Source organism: Mesocricetus auratus, unplaced genomic scaffold (assembly GCF_017639785.1).
Source record: "Mesocricetus auratus isolate SY011 unplaced genomic scaffold, BCM_Maur_2.0 Super-Scaffold_100676, whole genome shotgun sequence".
In the NCBI taxonomy this organism is placed as follows: Eukaryota; Metazoa; Chordata; class Mammalia; order Rodentia; family Cricetidae; genus Mesocricetus; species Mesocricetus auratus.
In genome coordinates this window covers 1,815,963-1,832,657 of record NW_024429266.1, presented here as the reverse complement: position 1 = coordinate 1,832,657, position 16,695 = coordinate 1,815,963, and the positions used below count along the sequence as shown (strand labels likewise).

Here is a 16,695-nt window from a genome sequence, read left to right as displayed (position 1 = left end):
TGAGTGACAGAGGGCCCGTGGTCTCTCATTGGAGACATCGCCCCCACCACAAAAGACAGATGGGGCACCATGGTCATGAATATAAACACACACAGACAACCGAGCAACACCCGCTGATAGGGACACGGTTTTCCGGAAGAATCGGGTGGAAGGACTGCAAGAGAGAGTCAGCCTTGGGTGAAGGCGGTGCTTTTAGTTCCGGAGTCCATCTCTCTCTTTCCTCAAACCTCTCAGAGGGGGCTGGCTCCCATTGCAGTCTTCGGCTCCACAGCAGGTCCCCACGAGTCTTGCTTAAGCATTCTCCCTCTGCCGTGTTTCTTCACCGCTCCCTCTCATTGGTTCCCGTGTTTACCGAGGAAGCATGTCAGGAGTCTTTGACGTAAGGAGTCGTTCTCAGTCCCCAGAAACAAAACTCAAGACAGGAAGCCCAGATCTTATAAAATTCCCAACCGTCTGGGAAACCCACAGCACCGGTCGTGAGCCTGGGGCTCAGTGGAAGGGGTTCATACAAAGAAAGCAGCATAGGGGCCTTGTGGTTCTGGACACAAACCACTCTCCTCCTGCAGATGTGCTTTCCCCCAGCGGTTGACTATGCCGCCGAAATAAGAGAACACAGAGAAACACATAGACGGAAGCCTTAACGTTGATTTCTCCATTTTTTTTCTCTCTGAGCAAAAGTTCTCCTTTTGCTTGAGTTGAGTTGGTTTTGTGTGCGTTTGTCCCTGCCTCAGCAGCTAACTGGACCTCACAAGCAGTCCCTAAAGTTATTAAAATAAAACAGACAAACAACAAATAAACCTAGAGGATAAAATCAGGCAGCCCTGGGAATACGGAGGCCCCGGAAAGGGAGGTCTCCTCTGCTGCCTGGACATGCTGGCAGGAGGGAGCTCACCTTCAGACCTCACTAGACCAGCTTCAGTTCAGTCTTTCCCTTTTGATTCTGTCCCTATGACCCCCTTGAAAACTACAAGAACCAGACACCTGTCATTCACACTTGTTTCTTTGCCTTCCCTGTTTGTAAATTTTCCCAGCCCTGGCCCTGCCCTTTGCCTAGTCCTGTCCTGGAATGCCGGAAGCTAAGGCTCTGCTCTCAACCCTATCCTCAGGAGGCCCTTCCTGGTGGCCTCTCTGCGCTCTGGTTCAGTCCATTCTGGACGGAATCTTGGATCATGCACGCAGAGCAATTCTGGGGTGAGGGGGAACACATCACACAGAACAAAAAATAATACAGCTAGCTCTCCCAGGACTAGACCATTACCCCAATTTTCTCAGGGTCTCCTAAAGATGCCAGTGCCCCCACACAGCAGGAAGCAGTCTAGAGAACACAATAACCACATTTCCAAGCAGCAGGGTGGATGGCATTTGGTCATTTGGTGGGTTATGAGTGTTTGCCATCATTCAGAGGGGTTGGTTACAAGTTGTTGTTGGTCATGGTCAGGGGGAAAAACAAGCTGAGCAAAAGAGATTAGATTTAAGGGATCTCTTTCTGAAAGAGCAAAGGAAGGATATAGTATAGAATGATTGGATAGAAAGGTGGATTGTTGAGTCTACTTTTGAACTAAAAAGGACTACTAGTCTCAGATACTTTACATTCGTATGAATTTTTATATATAGATACAAATTAATGGTTATTTTTGTTATATATATATTTCTATTCTAGTTTAAGGTATTTTACCTATGCAGCTCATTTAACAATGTAATGTAAATTTCTAATCCTTGAAAGCTATTATTATAAACTATTTAGGATAATTAAGAAAAGCAGGCTAGGAGCTAATAATCTATAACAATCAAATGAATCATGATAGGTATGTTTTCAAGGTCAAACAGAGATATATTTTAAATACATAGATGGTCTTCAAACATTTCAAAGGCCTACAGAATATGGCATTTAAAATGTTTCAGTAGCATAAAGCTTTTCATGACAGTGAGACACATCTGCCCCTGGCAACACCAATTTACTTCAAAACAGGATGGTGGGCATCCAAGAACCTCCCTATGGAGTTTGCTTTATATGTAGCAAAACTAGTCAGCCTGGGCAAGAAACTGCCCTTGCTTCAATTGATGACATTATGTTGTCCAAATTGGACAAGGGTACACAAAAGATGGCAACTGCTGAATTTTCCCAGACAAGGTAGGACAGATCTTCAAATTTTCCCGCTTCACAAAAAAGTCCGTCAGACATTCTAGGCCTGTACACTGAATATGGATGTCCCAGCAATGCAGAGGAACCTTGGGTGACTGACTGTTTAGGCAGCCAGGTGTCTCTGTCGTTTCTATAATTTTGAAAGTTGCTTGCTCTGCACTTCCTGATTACTCAGATAACATTATATCCTTCTTGGGCCTTTCATGGGGTCAAAGACTAGACAGTTATAGTTACAGTTTTTCTTGTTAGCTAACTCAGAAAAGAAACTCACAAAAGAGGTGTAAAATATATAGAATTGAGAGACACAACAGCTTACATTGTTTATCTAAGAAAAGGGTTTGAGCTCTAAAAAGATAGTTTTGGGTTGGTCATACAAGTTAGGATAAAAAATAAATTAGGCACAAAACTTTAGACTCACCAAGATTAGCTAGATAATGAAAAATTTTCTCTGAATTTGCCAAATGCAGATAGACCGGATGTTGTAGATACAAATCTTGTCTGGTAATTGTGGTTGTAGTATATAGTTTTGTTGTGTTAGAGTTAAAATCTTCTGTTTTTATCTAGACAAAAATGGGGAAGTGTGGAATATTTGAACACTGTGTGAAGATGTATTTCTGTGATTGATGTAATAAAAAGCTGAATGGCCCAATAGCTAGGCGGGAGTTACGTGGGACTTCAGGGCAGAGAGAGATCTCGGGGAAGAAAACAGGCAAGGTCGCTAGCCAAACTCGAAAGAAGCAGGTTGGATAGTACAGGGTGAAGGCAACCAAGCTACATAAAAGAATGCAGATTAAAAGAGGGGGGTTAGTTTAAGTTATAAGAACTAGTTAGGAACCAGCTTAGGCTATGGTCAAGCTTTCATTGCATGGGAGCTGGCATCCCCCCCAAAAAATCTGTCTACACCACCCTACAGTCTAGCTCCAAGCTTTTCCGTGTTTGAGTAGCAGGGCAGGAGCGAGGTCAAGTCCACACAGACCCGTGAGTGGTGCAGGCACTGCGGGAGATGCTGATTAAGTCCTAGATGGTGCTGGTCCAGACAGGCCAGGCACACCCCGCCCCTTCCTCCCCAGACTCAGGGTGCTTATTTCTCCATACTCAACCCTCGCTGCTAGACTGAACATTAGGAGCTTAAGCCTGACTCCAGCAGGCTTTTGCAGATCATGTTTAGCCGTGAAGTCCCATGGGCAGTCTTCTATAGCACGGGGAGAGGACCTTCATACGACCATGTCCTGTCTTATGCTGCACCAAACTGCCCAAGGGGCTATCGGCTGCCCTCTCAGGAAGGTATCCAGCTCTCCCTTGGTGGGACTGGGCCAAGGACAGACACAGACAACTCTATGTGCGGAGTCCAGGGCCAGAGTTCACAGAAAAAGGACTTAATTCCCAAGAACCTAATTTCCAGAGGTCAACTGTGGGTGTGGACGATGGGTCAGCTATCAGCTGCAGGACATTGGGGATATTGCAGAGGATGGACATGACAGGAACATACAGTCACATTCTAGTTTCTCTAGAATCCAGCTACCTAGGGGGCAGCATGTGTTGCATTGGACTGAACCTATCAGAGTAGTGAGCCATTTGGGGAATACTTTCACACACACACACACACACACACACACACACACACACACACACACACACACAGTGTGTCGAGGCCCAAGAGTGACCCAGGAGCCTGACATCAAGGCAGCCATCCCCTTCCTCTGTCCTTTGGGGTGGGGGTGGGTAGCCTCTCCTCATACCCAGGTGGGCGTCGTGCGCATGATGCCTGCCTAGTCACCTGGTTTGTCTTCATTTCCTCCCTTGTATACTCATGACCTCATAAGCTCCCAGCTGGTGCAGGGGACCACAAGACAGGTATGTGATGGTCCTCCCGGAAGAGCTTCTGATGCAGCACCCACCTTGGTGCTCATGTGAGAAGCTAACAGCCAGGAAACCTAGCGGTGTCTGTTTTGATGTGTGCACAGCAGCATCACTCAGGGGCCACAGCCAACATGAGTGCTCCAAGGTTGGAACATGGCACAAGAGGAGGTGTGTGTGTGTGTGTGTGTGCTTACAGAGGACAACCTTGGATGCTACTCTTTTTGTTTTTGTTGTTGCTTTTGTTTTTTGAGATGTATTTTCCTATGTAGCCCTGGCTGTTCTAGAAATCACTCTAGACCAGGTTGGTCTCCAACTCACAGAGATCCACCTACCACTGTCTCTAGAGTGCTGGCATTAAAGGTGTGTGCCACCATCCACCTTAGTTTTTGAGATAGGGTCTTTCATTGAACCCGGAACTCTCTGACTCATCTGGTCTGGCCAAAGCCCCAAGGCTTTCCCTCTCCATCTTTTCAGAAATGGGGTTACCAGTGCCTGCTACTGTACCTCACACATTCTTTTTTTATTTTTGGAATCTAACCAGGCCTCCATCTTTGCATAGCAAGCAAGCACTGTTCTGACTGAGCCATCTCCCCAACTCCTGAGGATGAGTTTTTGAGGTACTGGATCTTGACAGGGCCTAGGAAACCTGAAGACCAGAATAGAGGGTGGGTTGGTTCTCAGGTCATACGGCATGTCTGTGACCCTTGGTAATGATTAAGAATGTGGGTGATGCCTAGACAAACAATAAAGGATCTAATCACTGCCCACCAGCTGGGACCCAGTTATTGAAAATGGGCCCCATTTTCTTTATCTGAGAAGTGAAGGCCAGCTAAGTGCCACCTGCAGAACTGTGGTAGGTGTTACAGGAAGTTTAACTAGAGTTATTTTATTTTATTTTATTGTTTTCTTTTTTTTTGTTTTTTCGAGACAGGGTTTCTCTGTATTGTTTTGGAGCCTGTCCTGGAACTCGATTGGTAGATCAGGCTGGTCTTGAACTCACAGAGATCTGCCTGCCCCTGCCTCCCAAGTGCTGGGATTAAAGGCATGCACCACCAACGCCCAGCCAACTAGAGTTATTTTAGATGGACATCCTGATTTCTCCAACTCCTCAGGACCTAGCTGGCAGCATGCATGCCTGTCCTCCAGGCAGACAGACAGCACGCTTGCATGAGGGTGCTGGAGAGGGGAGGCCATGGAGCAGCCATTCAGTGACAGACAGCCTCAGAGTCTAGTCCTGTTCCCATGGGCCCATATCAGAGACTGCCTCTCATCTGTGCTTCAGCAACTAACCAGAACCTCTGCCCCATCCCCATCTCTTCCCTTCCCCTCTCTTCCCCTCCCCTCCCCAGATAACTGGTATGCAGGGCCACGTTAGATTTAGTCACATTGTAAAGTCTCAGAGTCAGTGCTGGAGCCCATCCTGCCTCACAGACGAGGATTCAGCCATGACTCACTATACACCAGGGGTGCCCAGACTTAGTCACCAGGCACCCTGTGCTCTGACTCCCAAGGGCCAGGCACAGAATCATACCCTTTAGTCCTCTTCTAATCGTTCCCTACCTTTCTTTCTTCCCCAGTGATTGCTCACGGAGCAGACCCTAGATGGTCCTTTCTGGCTACCTGCATGGTTTGTGCCCAACAGATGGATAATGGAGACAGTGACTTCCAGTGTCTACTCATCAGAATCATTGCCAATGGGGCCTCATGAGCAGGCAAATGAGATGACAGCCTTATCAACAGAGCGCCATTTTGGCACTCTGGGGTGGGTGTTTCAAAAGAGAGCCCCCAGTGCCGCCGGCAAGGCAGAGCATTTACGGCGAGTGGCCCGCTCTGGTAACCACGAGCCTGGCAACCGTGGCCTCTGAGGATTCAGTGATGAAGAGCAGACCTTGGAGACTCAGGAAACTGGATGAGTTATTTTCACGTCAACAGGAATCTTCTCTATCAGCATCAAACTCCTTCCTACAAGGTTCCAGGCGCTTGGGGGGGGGGCGGAATAATGAACAGAGCAGACAGGAACTTGTGTCTCTTCAGATGAGGTGCCCTAGTGGTGGATGTTGGACCCCAGCCCCCATGGGGTCTCTGTGAGTTGCTTGTCAGCCAATAACCACAGGTGCATCCTGTGTTCTAGTCCTGGCTTACAGCCCCGGCCTTGCCCCACTGGCAAAGACCTCTAATTATGAAAACATGAACTCTTACACCCGGGGTTTCTCCACTGTGCTGTAAGTCTGTATATAAGGCTGCTCCCTCCTTGCAATAGTGACACACAAACACACACACACACACACACACACACACACACACACACACACACACACACATTCTCTTAGCAGAAACGGCCAGACGTCTTGTCTTTCATTTAAATCTCCAGGCTTTCACCACATACATTAGACTTGCTCTCTCGGCGCAGCAGGCGTCACACTGTGGGGAAGGCTCTGACCTTTTAGGATCGCCTGCCTGCCAGGCTCAGGCTGTTTCCTAAGCTGCTGTCTAAGCCAGCATGCATGCAGAGTACTTTCAACAGGAGTCCTACAAAGAAAGACAAGCCCTAAGAAACAGGACAAGAAGCTGGGTGGTGGTGGCGCACGCCTCTAATCCCAGCACTTGAAAGGCAGAGGCAGACAGATCTCTGTGAGTTTGAGACCAGCCTGGTCTACAAGAGCTAGTTCCAGGACAGCCTCCAAAGCTACACAGGGAAACCCTGTCTCGGAAAACCAAACAGGTGGACACGAAACAAATATGACCAATAAGGAAATTTGGGGGTTGAGGCTGTAGCTCAGTTGGCAGAATGCTCGCCTAGTATGGGTGAGACCCCGAACTGGATCCAAGCGCCACGCAAGCCAGGAGTGTTCCTACGTGTCTGTAATCCCGGCACACAGGAGGTGGAGAAGGATGATCAGAAGCTCAGGGCTATCCATCCTCAGCTACAAATCAAGTTCAAGGCCATCTCCAGCTACATGAGGCTGTGACTAAATTAGGCAGCTGGTCAGAAGGTGGTGTTGACAAAGAAAAAAGAAAAGTTAAAAACCCTCCTAACAGTACAGAAGAGGTTGGGAGCAGACACGGGTAGGGAGGATGGTTGTAATTTTAGATACGGTGGTGAGAGAAAGCCTTGGTCAGCATCTGGGATTGGAAAAGGGGCTTGAAAATGATGAGAGACTGTTTTTCAGATGCCCAAGGCACAGCTACCCAAACTGATGGAGCAGCTGGGGCAAAGGTTACAAGCCAGAAGCAGACCCAGCAGGTACTAGCCCAGAGGCTGTGCTGCTGATGTCAGGATAGGGAGGGGAGGGAGCAGGAATGGAGAGTCCATTAGGGTAGTTCTGATCACAGAGGGCCTCACGAATGGCCTGTGCTTTGGCTTTGGCCTTGAGAGGTAGAGAGCCTGGCAGGACTCAGCTCATATCTCAGACCTCCTGTGCTTGGCTTTGGCTGTGGATCTGGCTGGAGATTGGTGCAGCTTGGGGCAGAGTGGCTTAGCCAGGAGGGCAGTGGGGGCAGCCGGGGGGGGTGTTCTGGTTACTTTGGACACTGAACCAGGAGAATTTGGGATTGTTAGTTGCTGGTGTGGACACAAAACAAAACAAAAAACCAAAACAGCCCGGGATAAACCTCACTAGCTTGAGCAAAAGTTCTGGCAGCCCAGGCTCTGGAGAGGGGGCTGACTGGTAGGATCAGAGTAAATGGGGGACAGAGCAGAGCTGAGGGGCTCAGGCCACGCCCCAGTTGCCCCATAGCTCCTGCCAGACCCTCATGGAGCTGTGGGCTCTGTTTCACACTATTAAACTTCGGATACTTTGGGCTCCAAAGTCCTAAAGGTTGTGCAGGTGTCACCGGGACTTCTGGGGGCCGCTTTGCAATGATTGGTGTCCTTGAAGAGTTGGGCTGCTCTTAGAGGGCTGCATAGACGTCTTCTAGTACATTCCTGCGTGGGAGGCCCCTGCAGAGCAGCTGATGCTTGTCTCCTGTGAAGCCAAACCTAGGACCTGCCCCAGCTTGCAAAGGCTGAGACACCAAAAGCTTATTTACCTGGGCTTCTGGGCTCAGAAAGCTGGCGGGGGGCGGGGCAATTTAAAGAGTTCATTCATAGTGAGACCCGTCCCACTTCCACTCCTCTAGGGTTGGGGCTCCCACACCTAAGCTTTGCATCAGGCTGAGCTAATTGTTATTGAGCTCTTTGTCACATCCTCTGGCGAAGGGGGAATTTCCGGAAGTCTGGACTTCAGGCATGGAAACAGACTTAGTGGTATACCTGAGCTCTCGAAACTCAAGATGTTAACTGATGGGGTGGCTATGTGACCCATCCCCCAGGGACTGATGAAAGGGGGACGTCGTGGACTGACCCCACTTGCAGAGTTAAACCAGACACCATCAGTGTGCTGCTTGTCCACTTGGTAGCTGCAGTTTGAGCTTGAGCTAAATTTGAAACTTGGGGTGAGATTTGTCCAGTTCAGTCTTCAGAACGGTCTGTCTCTCCCTTAAGGATCTCGGGCATATCCCTCCAGTACAGAGGAAACCTCAGCACACTGGAATAGGGAGTCACTGAGTCCTGCCTGTGGCTGGAGACGTAGCTCAGTCAGTGGTGGAGTGCTGGCCCAGCAGGCACAAAGCCCCGAGTTCCACGCACAGCACGGCATAAACTGGGCATGCACCTGTAACCGCTGCACTCGGGAGGCGGAGGCAGGAGGACCAGGAAATCAAGGCCATCGTTGACTTTTCCAGTGGCTTGGAGGCCTGCGTAGGGCTGGTCTTAAAAACAAAAACAAAAAAAGTCTCCTTCAAATTGTGACGTTGACGAAAGAGTGTTCGAAAACGATGTCAGTGTCTTCAGGGCCAGGACAGGGACTGTGTCCTCACAGGTCTGCTGAGATGCTGGAAGGGGAAGTGTCCTTGACCAGCCTTTCCCCCGGTCCTGTTTCTGTACTTGTCGTGTGGCTGGAGCCGGTGAGACCCCACAGAGGGATGTGTTACCAGACCTGGCAGGTGACACGGGAAGTCTGCATTGGTTTCTCCAGCCCAGGTAGGCTTGCTTCACCCTCTCCCTCCTGTGGTCAGGTCTATTTTCTGGCCCTGCAGGCTGGCATTCCTGCCCAGGAAGGTGGGGCCCAGGAGCAGCTGGGACGGTGACTCACAGTCAGTTACCTGTCCTGGGGCGCTTTGCCAGCCCTGCCAAGGGAGCTTGAGGCTTCGGAAGCAGGCTGCTCTGTTCAGCTTCCGTGGGAGCATCGAGTCTTGACCACTTCCTGAGCCTCTTAAGGACTCCACCCCCCAAAAGCCCCCCAAGAAGTTGGGATTTTCCACATTCTTCTTCTGGAATGGGCCTGGTGCTTTCCAGGGTTCTGAATAGATTTGGGTCTTACACTGTCTAGCCCAGTGACATGCCCAAGACCTGACACAGTCCTCACAGCCTGCTGTGTGTCCCCAGCCTGGTTGGTCTTCTGTCCAGGGTGGGACTTGGAAATAAGCTGACACGTACCAGACTTGGGAAGGAGCCAGATCCTGTACCTGGGCCCTTCCCTGCCCCAGGGACACCCCCTCCTCTCTGCCATCTCTAAAGACCTTGCTGCTGCCTGTTTCCAGAACCTTCCAGCCCACCAGACACCCAAGGGCAGGCAGTCAGTCTCCAAGACCAACCCACTTGCCTAGTCCTGTCCTGGGGGTGGGGGGGCAGTGACGTCAGATGGGCGTGGCGGCCGACAGATTCCTGAGGCCCGCCCTGTGCTGAGGCTACACCCAGCCAGGGAGTCTCCAGAGGTGAGGCTGTTGTTTAAAACCTTGGAGCCAAGAGAGGGGACCACCACATTCCCGGGGAGCTCTCCGAGAGGGATCTGGAGAAAGGCAGGGGAGCATAGGACCTCGGGGAGCGGTAGGTTTCTGCCTTACCTGTCCTGTGGGGGAGGATGGAGAAGGGCTGTGTCTCCATGCTCCGAGGCCCGGGTGCAGGGCCCATGCAGCATTCTTCCCAGGAGCACACCTGAGTATACTTGGGTAAATATCGGTGGCTGTTTGAATTGCTTTTCACGTCCAATAAGCACCTGGCAACTTAGAAGAAAGCAGCTGAAAATCCGGGCTGAGCACAAAGGCAAGTTGGGAGGAATGGTTAGGCTCTACTCAGCCTCTCTCTCTCTCGGTGGGTTTTCAGCGGAGACAGGAGAGCAGAGATGCTTTCTGTCCGTGGCCCTGAGACTCCAGGCCACACACCCCAGCTTGGGCTCCTGACTGCCCTAGAGGAGGTTGATAGGAGGGACTTGGCTGCGTTGGGGTGTAAAGATGGCAGAAAGGCTGCCTGGTTTCTCTGCCTGCCCATCTTTCCTCAGCTCCTTGGGCAGAGCTCGCCTGCTGTCCCAGGTGGAGCAAGGGCCGAGAGTGCCTCTGAGACAGGCCTGCCCCCTGGGCTGGCTTCAGCTGCCTTCAGTGTTTCTACCCATAACTGGAGATACTTTGACACTTTGAGCTGCTTTCAGTGCAGATAAAGTCTTCTCTCTCTCTCTCTCTCTCTCTCTCTCTCTCTCTCTCTCTCTCTCTCTCTCTGCCTCTCTCTGTCTCTCTGTCTCTGTCTCTGTCTCTGTCTCTGTCTCTGTCTCTCTCTCTCTCTCCCTCTCTCTGTCCCCTCCCTCCCTCCCTTTCTGGTTTTTTTTTTCCCCGAGACAGGGTTTTTATGTGTAACGGTCCTGGCAGCTGTCTATCCTGAACTCGCTCTGTAGACCAGACTGGATTCGAACTCACTGAGACCAGCCTGCCTCTGCCTCCTGAGTGCTGGGATTAAAGGTGTGTAAAGGTGTGCACCACCTCTGCCCAATTTCACTCACCTTTCTTAAAATAGTCAGGTCTGCCTCTCCTCACAGTGCCCCGCCTGTCTTCTTAAGATCCCACATCTTAGCCGGGCAGTGGTGGCGCACGCCTTTCACCCCAGCAATCTGGATGCAGAGGCAGGTGGATCTCTGTGAGTTCCAGGCCACCCTCGTCTACAGAGCAAGGTACAGGACAGCATGGGCTACACTGAGAGGATCCCACGTCCTCCCGTAGCGTCCCTGCAACTGGGTTAGCCTAGAGCTGTGCTCACCACGGCTTCAACCTCACTACTGTGGCCCTGTAATGTTGGAGACCCCCTCAGGGCAGCACCTTTGACCTACGTCCCTTTGGTTTATGTGTTGGCTTGGGCTGAAGCGCCGAGTGAGCCCAATACCTCTCCCTTGAGGCAGAAACAAAGCATTGGACCTCCCTTTAGCTATCTGAGGCAGTGGGCCCTGCCCTCCCTCCGCCTGCACAGTCCCCACATTCCTGCCCATTTTAGAGGAGGAAGCTGAAGCCTGGGATCCCCCCCTGCCCCGCCAAGACTCCCTGTATATCATTGCTGTCCAGACAGGGGTCCCAGGCCCTTGCCATTGGCCACAAATGTGCCCACTGCTCAGAAGCATCTTTGTGAAGATACAAGATGAGCACTTGGTGAGGATAGTAGTCCAGCACAAAGCAGAGAGGGGGAGGCTGGGGACTTGACTATCCAGGATGGTTTGTTTTGCTCTAGGTGACCTCTCTGGGGACCTGCACTGGCCCACGATGACAGCACTTTTACTCCTGTGGTTTGGTAAGCATCCCCCCCCCCCCCCCCTTCTAGGCTACCAACAGAAGAGAGCCGGTCAAAGGTGTGAATACCGCCTGCTACCTGCAGGCTCTTGGGTTCCGAACCCTTGCCTGATGGGGCAACTGTGAGAGCTCCAACCTCTCTGTGCTTCAGGGAGAAGGGGCTTCTCCACCTCTCTCAGAAGGCTCTCCCTGTCTTCTTGCCCTCACCCAAGGGTGACACGTGGCTCCCTGAGCGTCTTTTCTCCATCCTCTCCACTCTCAAGCTGGCTGCAGAGCCAATGTGTCTTGAGTTCTCTGTTTTCTGGGGAGATAATGGCTAGGTTAGTCACCTGTGCAGACAGAGTAGAAATAACAGGTACTTTGTCAACATTCCACCAATGGCTCAGCCAATAGCCACTTATGGGCTGTGGACCGAGGACACTAGACAGGCCCAAACAGTTGTCACCGTGTCTACATGGCCCTGTATGTGTCTCCAGATTGATTCTAAAGCCACATACAGACAGCACGGATCATGCGTTAGGATCACTGCTGGCTATTGGTGGCTGAAATTTCTCCCCCTCTTCTTTTTCTTTAACTAAAAACGTAGTTTGGCAATTTCATATATGTATATGATCTCATGTAATCCAGTCTGGGCTGAATTCCTTATGCAGCTGAGGATCACCTTGAACTCTTGACCCTGCTGGCTCCTGAATTCTGGGATTACAGGTGTGCCCCGCCACATCTGGTTTATGCGGTACTGGGGACCGGACCCAGGACTTCATACATGCTGGGTGAACACTCTTACTAACTGTGTTCCGGTCTGCAGCCCTCCTCTCCTTCCCAAGCTTGGGTTACATAAGATATGAGATCAGCTCATCCAACTCCCCAAGTCAGGACTGTTGTCATCACACTGGCACTGGTGATGAGGGGGCCCCCGTTTTGCCGATTTCAGCTCCACAGAGGGACTGCTGGGGTAACCAGCGGGGATCTTACCCCTTGGGCCCACACCAATACTACCCTGTGATTTCAGCCTTGCCTGGCCTCCTGTGTGCCCAACAAGACTGCTCCCGAGGGGCCTGTTATCCACCTGTTGGGGACTTGCTCGTTGGAAGGACTCAGCTTCTCCGAGCCTCATCTACCTGTGGAATGACCAAGCCGGAGACCTACTGCACCCAGTATGGAGAGGTAGGTCCTCCTTCCCAGGCCTCCAGGACAGGAGGAAGGTGAGGCAGAACGGGGTCACTTGGTAAAAGTATTGGAGGCACAGGCCAAGCAAGGGCCATGCTCTGGGAGAGGCAGAAGGATGTAAGTTCAGATCCCTGCTTCCAAGGAGTTTAGAAGTAGGGGGAACTAGCAGGACTCCTCTCAGTACATAAGGGAGTGTATTAAAGGGTGGCAGCATCAGGAAGGCTGAGAACCAATAATAAATGAGCGGACATAGTGGTCGAGTACTAAGCAAGCCAGCAGGCAGTGTAGGTGTTTTCATTCCTCTCTGCTCTTGGTTCTGGGAGACATGTGATTAGCTACATGGAGTTTCTGCCTTGACTTCCCTGAAATGATGTATGGGAACCTGCAATTGAAAGCCAAATAAGCCCTTACCTCTCCTGCAATGCTGTTTGCTAGGTGGTAGGTTTTTTTTTTTTAATCACAGCAACACAAATGAAATCAGGACACAGGAATATACTCTGATCACATTCACTCGCTCTAGCAATCTTCCTTTTGTAACATGTCATACACCTTGAGTGTATTCCCTGCCCCTATTTGTCCCCTAGACAGTTCTGCTTTCATTTAATTTATACACATGTGGTTATATAAAAACTAGGAACCAAAACATGAGAGAGAACACCTGATACTGATCTCTCCAAGACTGGCTTATTTCACTTAGTATGTTATCTTCAGTGGCATCCATTTTCCCTCACATGTTGTAATTTTATTCTTTTTATGGATAAAAAAAACCTGCCATATTTTCCTTATGCATCCTTCTGTTGCTGGGCGCCCACGTTGGATCCACAACTTAGCCATTGTTACTAGCAGTAAACATGAGGGCAGGTGTCTCTGTGATAGGCTGATTTAGTGTCCTTTGGACAAATGCCCAGGAGTAACATGGCTGGGTCATACGGAAGGTAAATGCTGTTAGGTTTTGTGAGAAACCTCCATTCTGACGTCTGTAGAGCTAGAGACTAATTAGCATTCCCACCAGCAGTGTGCCGAGGGTTCTGTTTTGCCCATGTCCTCACCAGCGTTGTTGTCAAAATTCATTTTGTTAAATATAACTTCATGAAATATATTTTGGTCATATTCTATACCCTCAGATCCCACCTCCCTCCCTACCTGTCAAACTTCATATTCTTTTATTTTTTTTAATTTTTTTTTGGTTTCATTTTACATTCCAAACACAGTTCTTCCTCTCACTCCTCCTCCCAACCCCCATCACCTCCCCACTAGCCCTCCCCCAATCCATTCCTACTCACGGGTAAGGGCTCCCATGAGTAGTCAACACAGTCTAGCACAATAGGTTGGAGCAGGACCAGGACCCTCCCTCATGCATTAGGACCAAGCATGGCATTCTACCATGGGGAATGGGCTCCAACAAGCATATTCTTTATCTCCTTAGAAAAGCCTAAAACTTAAACAAAACAGAACAAAAAAAAGCACATAAAAACAGAGTTAGATTTAGGTTGGCCAGTTACTCCTGATTGTAAGGTCTGTCCTGCAGTTTGGTTGATATGCCCAGTGTCACGCTGTTGAAGAAAACTGATTTTTTTCCTCTTCCAGCAGCTATCAGTTGCCAATAGCTTCTTGGTTAGGGTAGGAATTGTGTGCATTTCCCTTGCTCCACACTGGGATTTCCTCTGGCTTGAATTTGTGCAGGTTGGGTGCATGCTGTCATAGTGTCTGTATGAGTTCGTATATGCCTGTTGCATCTAGAGAATGTAATTTCCTTGAAGCTCTTTACCACCTCTGGCTCTTTCAATCTCTCTGCCTCTTTACTTTAACTCTTTATAAGCTGAGTCTTCCTAAGTTGCCCAGACTGGCCTTGAACATGCTATGCTCTGGTCTCAGCCTCCTGAGTAGCTCAAGTTGTTAGCCACTTGGTTCCCTTGGGCTTGTATGAGAGAATGGCAGGGAAAGGCTTGCCAGGAGCATTTGCAGCCTTCATGGAAAAGAGAAACAGGGAGGGAAATGGACAGTTGCCTTTGGCCCTGATGAAGGAGCAAGGGTTTTTGTGGCTATACCCTCCCAGGCTGCCCTGTCCCCAGGACCCGAAAGAGGGTATTTGAAATGCTCTTGCCTCACTGTACTCTCAGCTCTGGCATTCCTGTGACTGTTTTTAATGATAGAAGGTTCAGGGTGGGGCTTTGGCGACGCTGAGTGAAGATGGATGTGCCATTTGCCATTTCCCTTGGATATGGGAAGCCTGCTTGACCAGGTTGGGTAACAGGTTCCTCCCCGAAAGTCAGGCAACGGGGTTGGGTTAAGCGGTCTAGGCAGTAGGGAGACTTCAGATGCCCACCCGCAGACTCCCCAAATCATGCACCACTAAGCCCTGATTTTTCAGGAAGACTTCTGCCCTCTTCTTGGGACTGACTTGCCTTAGCAGGTGGAGCAGGGAGAGATCAGGACTCCATGGTGGAAGATATTGTCCCACCGAGACTGTGAGAAGAGCCTCTCTTCCACTTGGCCTGGGCGTTTGGCTTCTCCCTGGCCTGCCCTCTGCCTCTTTCAGCTGCCTCCCCAGGAACTGGCCTCCTTTCATGCTCCAAAGCAGCCTCATGAGAGCAAAGTGGGGTGCTTGCAAAAGAGAAGTCTAGACTGTTGCAATCCTGGGAATGGATAAATATTAGCTATTTTCTGCTGTGAAAGCTAAGAAGCATTGGCTCATTTCCCTTTTTCTAAGGGAGAAATAAATCCAGGAAGCTTTTTGGAGAGTAGAATATGGGACACCTTGTGGGCGGTGTAGAGTCCCGTTCTCCCACTGACTGCAGTATGACCTTGGGCAAGCACTCCGTCTCCCTCTCTCTTCCATGAGCCGGTGTGGGGCCGAGTTGTCTGTAGGGTCCCTCTTTGCATCTGTGCACTCGGGAATGAGCTGGGTGTGGACGGCGTCATCTCTCCTGTCCTTTCTGTACCCTGCCTTGTTTCTCTTTTCTCCTCCTCCCTTCTCTTCCTTCTTAAAACTTGTGGTTTTCAATGATTAAGCCACACACAGGCAGTTGTGCACACACACACATACACATACACACACGCACACGCATGCACGCACACACGCACGCACACACACACACTCACTCACATGCATACATGCACGGAGTGTTCAGAGTCCTCTTCTCAGTCCCATGTTGTTGGGTGCACCCAAGCCCTCCCCCGAGGAATGCATGGACGGCATCATACTAAGAATCTTATATAAATATGTCAAGTAATTGTCATGGCACCTTATAAAACAGCTCTAGTTGACCTCGTGAGCTATGAGAAAGTTTGGTATCCAGAGTGGTTCTGCAGGGAGGGTTACTGGGTAGTTAGCTCCTCATCCTCCTTCTCTGCAGATCTCTGGAGTTGAGTCTTCTGTCTGTATATGGGTGACAGTGGTGGCCTGCTGAAGTGGCATGGGGGCGAATGTAGAGGGACTTATGATCTCGGGCATCTGGGTCTCGATTCACTCCACCCTCTCCCTCCCCCCCAGCTGGCCTGAGTGGATGGCAGGGAGTTGCAGGCATGCTGGGCATCTGTCCAGTTCTAAAAGTGTCCTTTGAGCTCCTGGCCTCCAGAAATGGCTCCTTTGCTAGCCAGTCTTAGCCTGTCTTCACGTTCCTTCCGCCGCCGCCGCCGCCCCCGCCCCTGTGGCTGGCCGAGTCCTGTGTGAGCGCCTCTGGCCTCTGGTGCTGTCTTCTTTGGATTTCAGCTGCGTGTTGTTGCAACCCTTGCAATGGACACTGGACATCATCATCTTTGCCCAAAACATCGTTACCTTTGCCCGGTGGCCCTTACTCCATCTTTGCCCTTCTGAGCCAGCCTGCCTTCCTGACCCATTAAAGGTCTGGCCGTACGTGTGGGCTACACTCTCCCAGAACAGCAGAACAGTTTGAACTGCAGTTTCTGGTTCTAGCCGGCCAGCCCCATGCTTTCCTCCT

At 50.4% G+C, this 16,695-nt stretch overlaps 1 protein-coding gene across 4 annotated transcripts in view; it reads left to right on the top strand.

Annotated features, from left to right (window-relative positions):
* The first annotated feature begins 9,717 nt into the window (after nucleotides 1-9,717).
* Lamb3 (laminin subunit beta 3) overlaps nucleotides 9,718-16,695 on the top strand; it is a 39,217-nt gene continuing 32,239 nt past the window's right edge. The window contains exons 1-3 of one of the 4 annotated variants that reach the window (XM_013122649.3): nucleotides 9,718-9,869; nucleotides 11,529-11,588; nucleotides 12,597-12,751. In XM_013122649.3, coding sequence (XP_012978103.2) covers nucleotides 11,561-11,588; nucleotides 12,597-12,751 — 183 coding nt within the window. In that variant the 5' untranslated portion in view covers nucleotides 9,718-9,869; nucleotides 11,529-11,560. Of the gene's footprint in view, nucleotides 9,870-10,003; nucleotides 10,086-10,962; nucleotides 10,981-11,528; nucleotides 11,589-12,596; nucleotides 12,752-16,695 lie in introns of those variants that run through there. The other 3 variants (XM_040737829.1, XM_040737828.1, XM_040737827.1) reach the window with 3 other exon arrangements.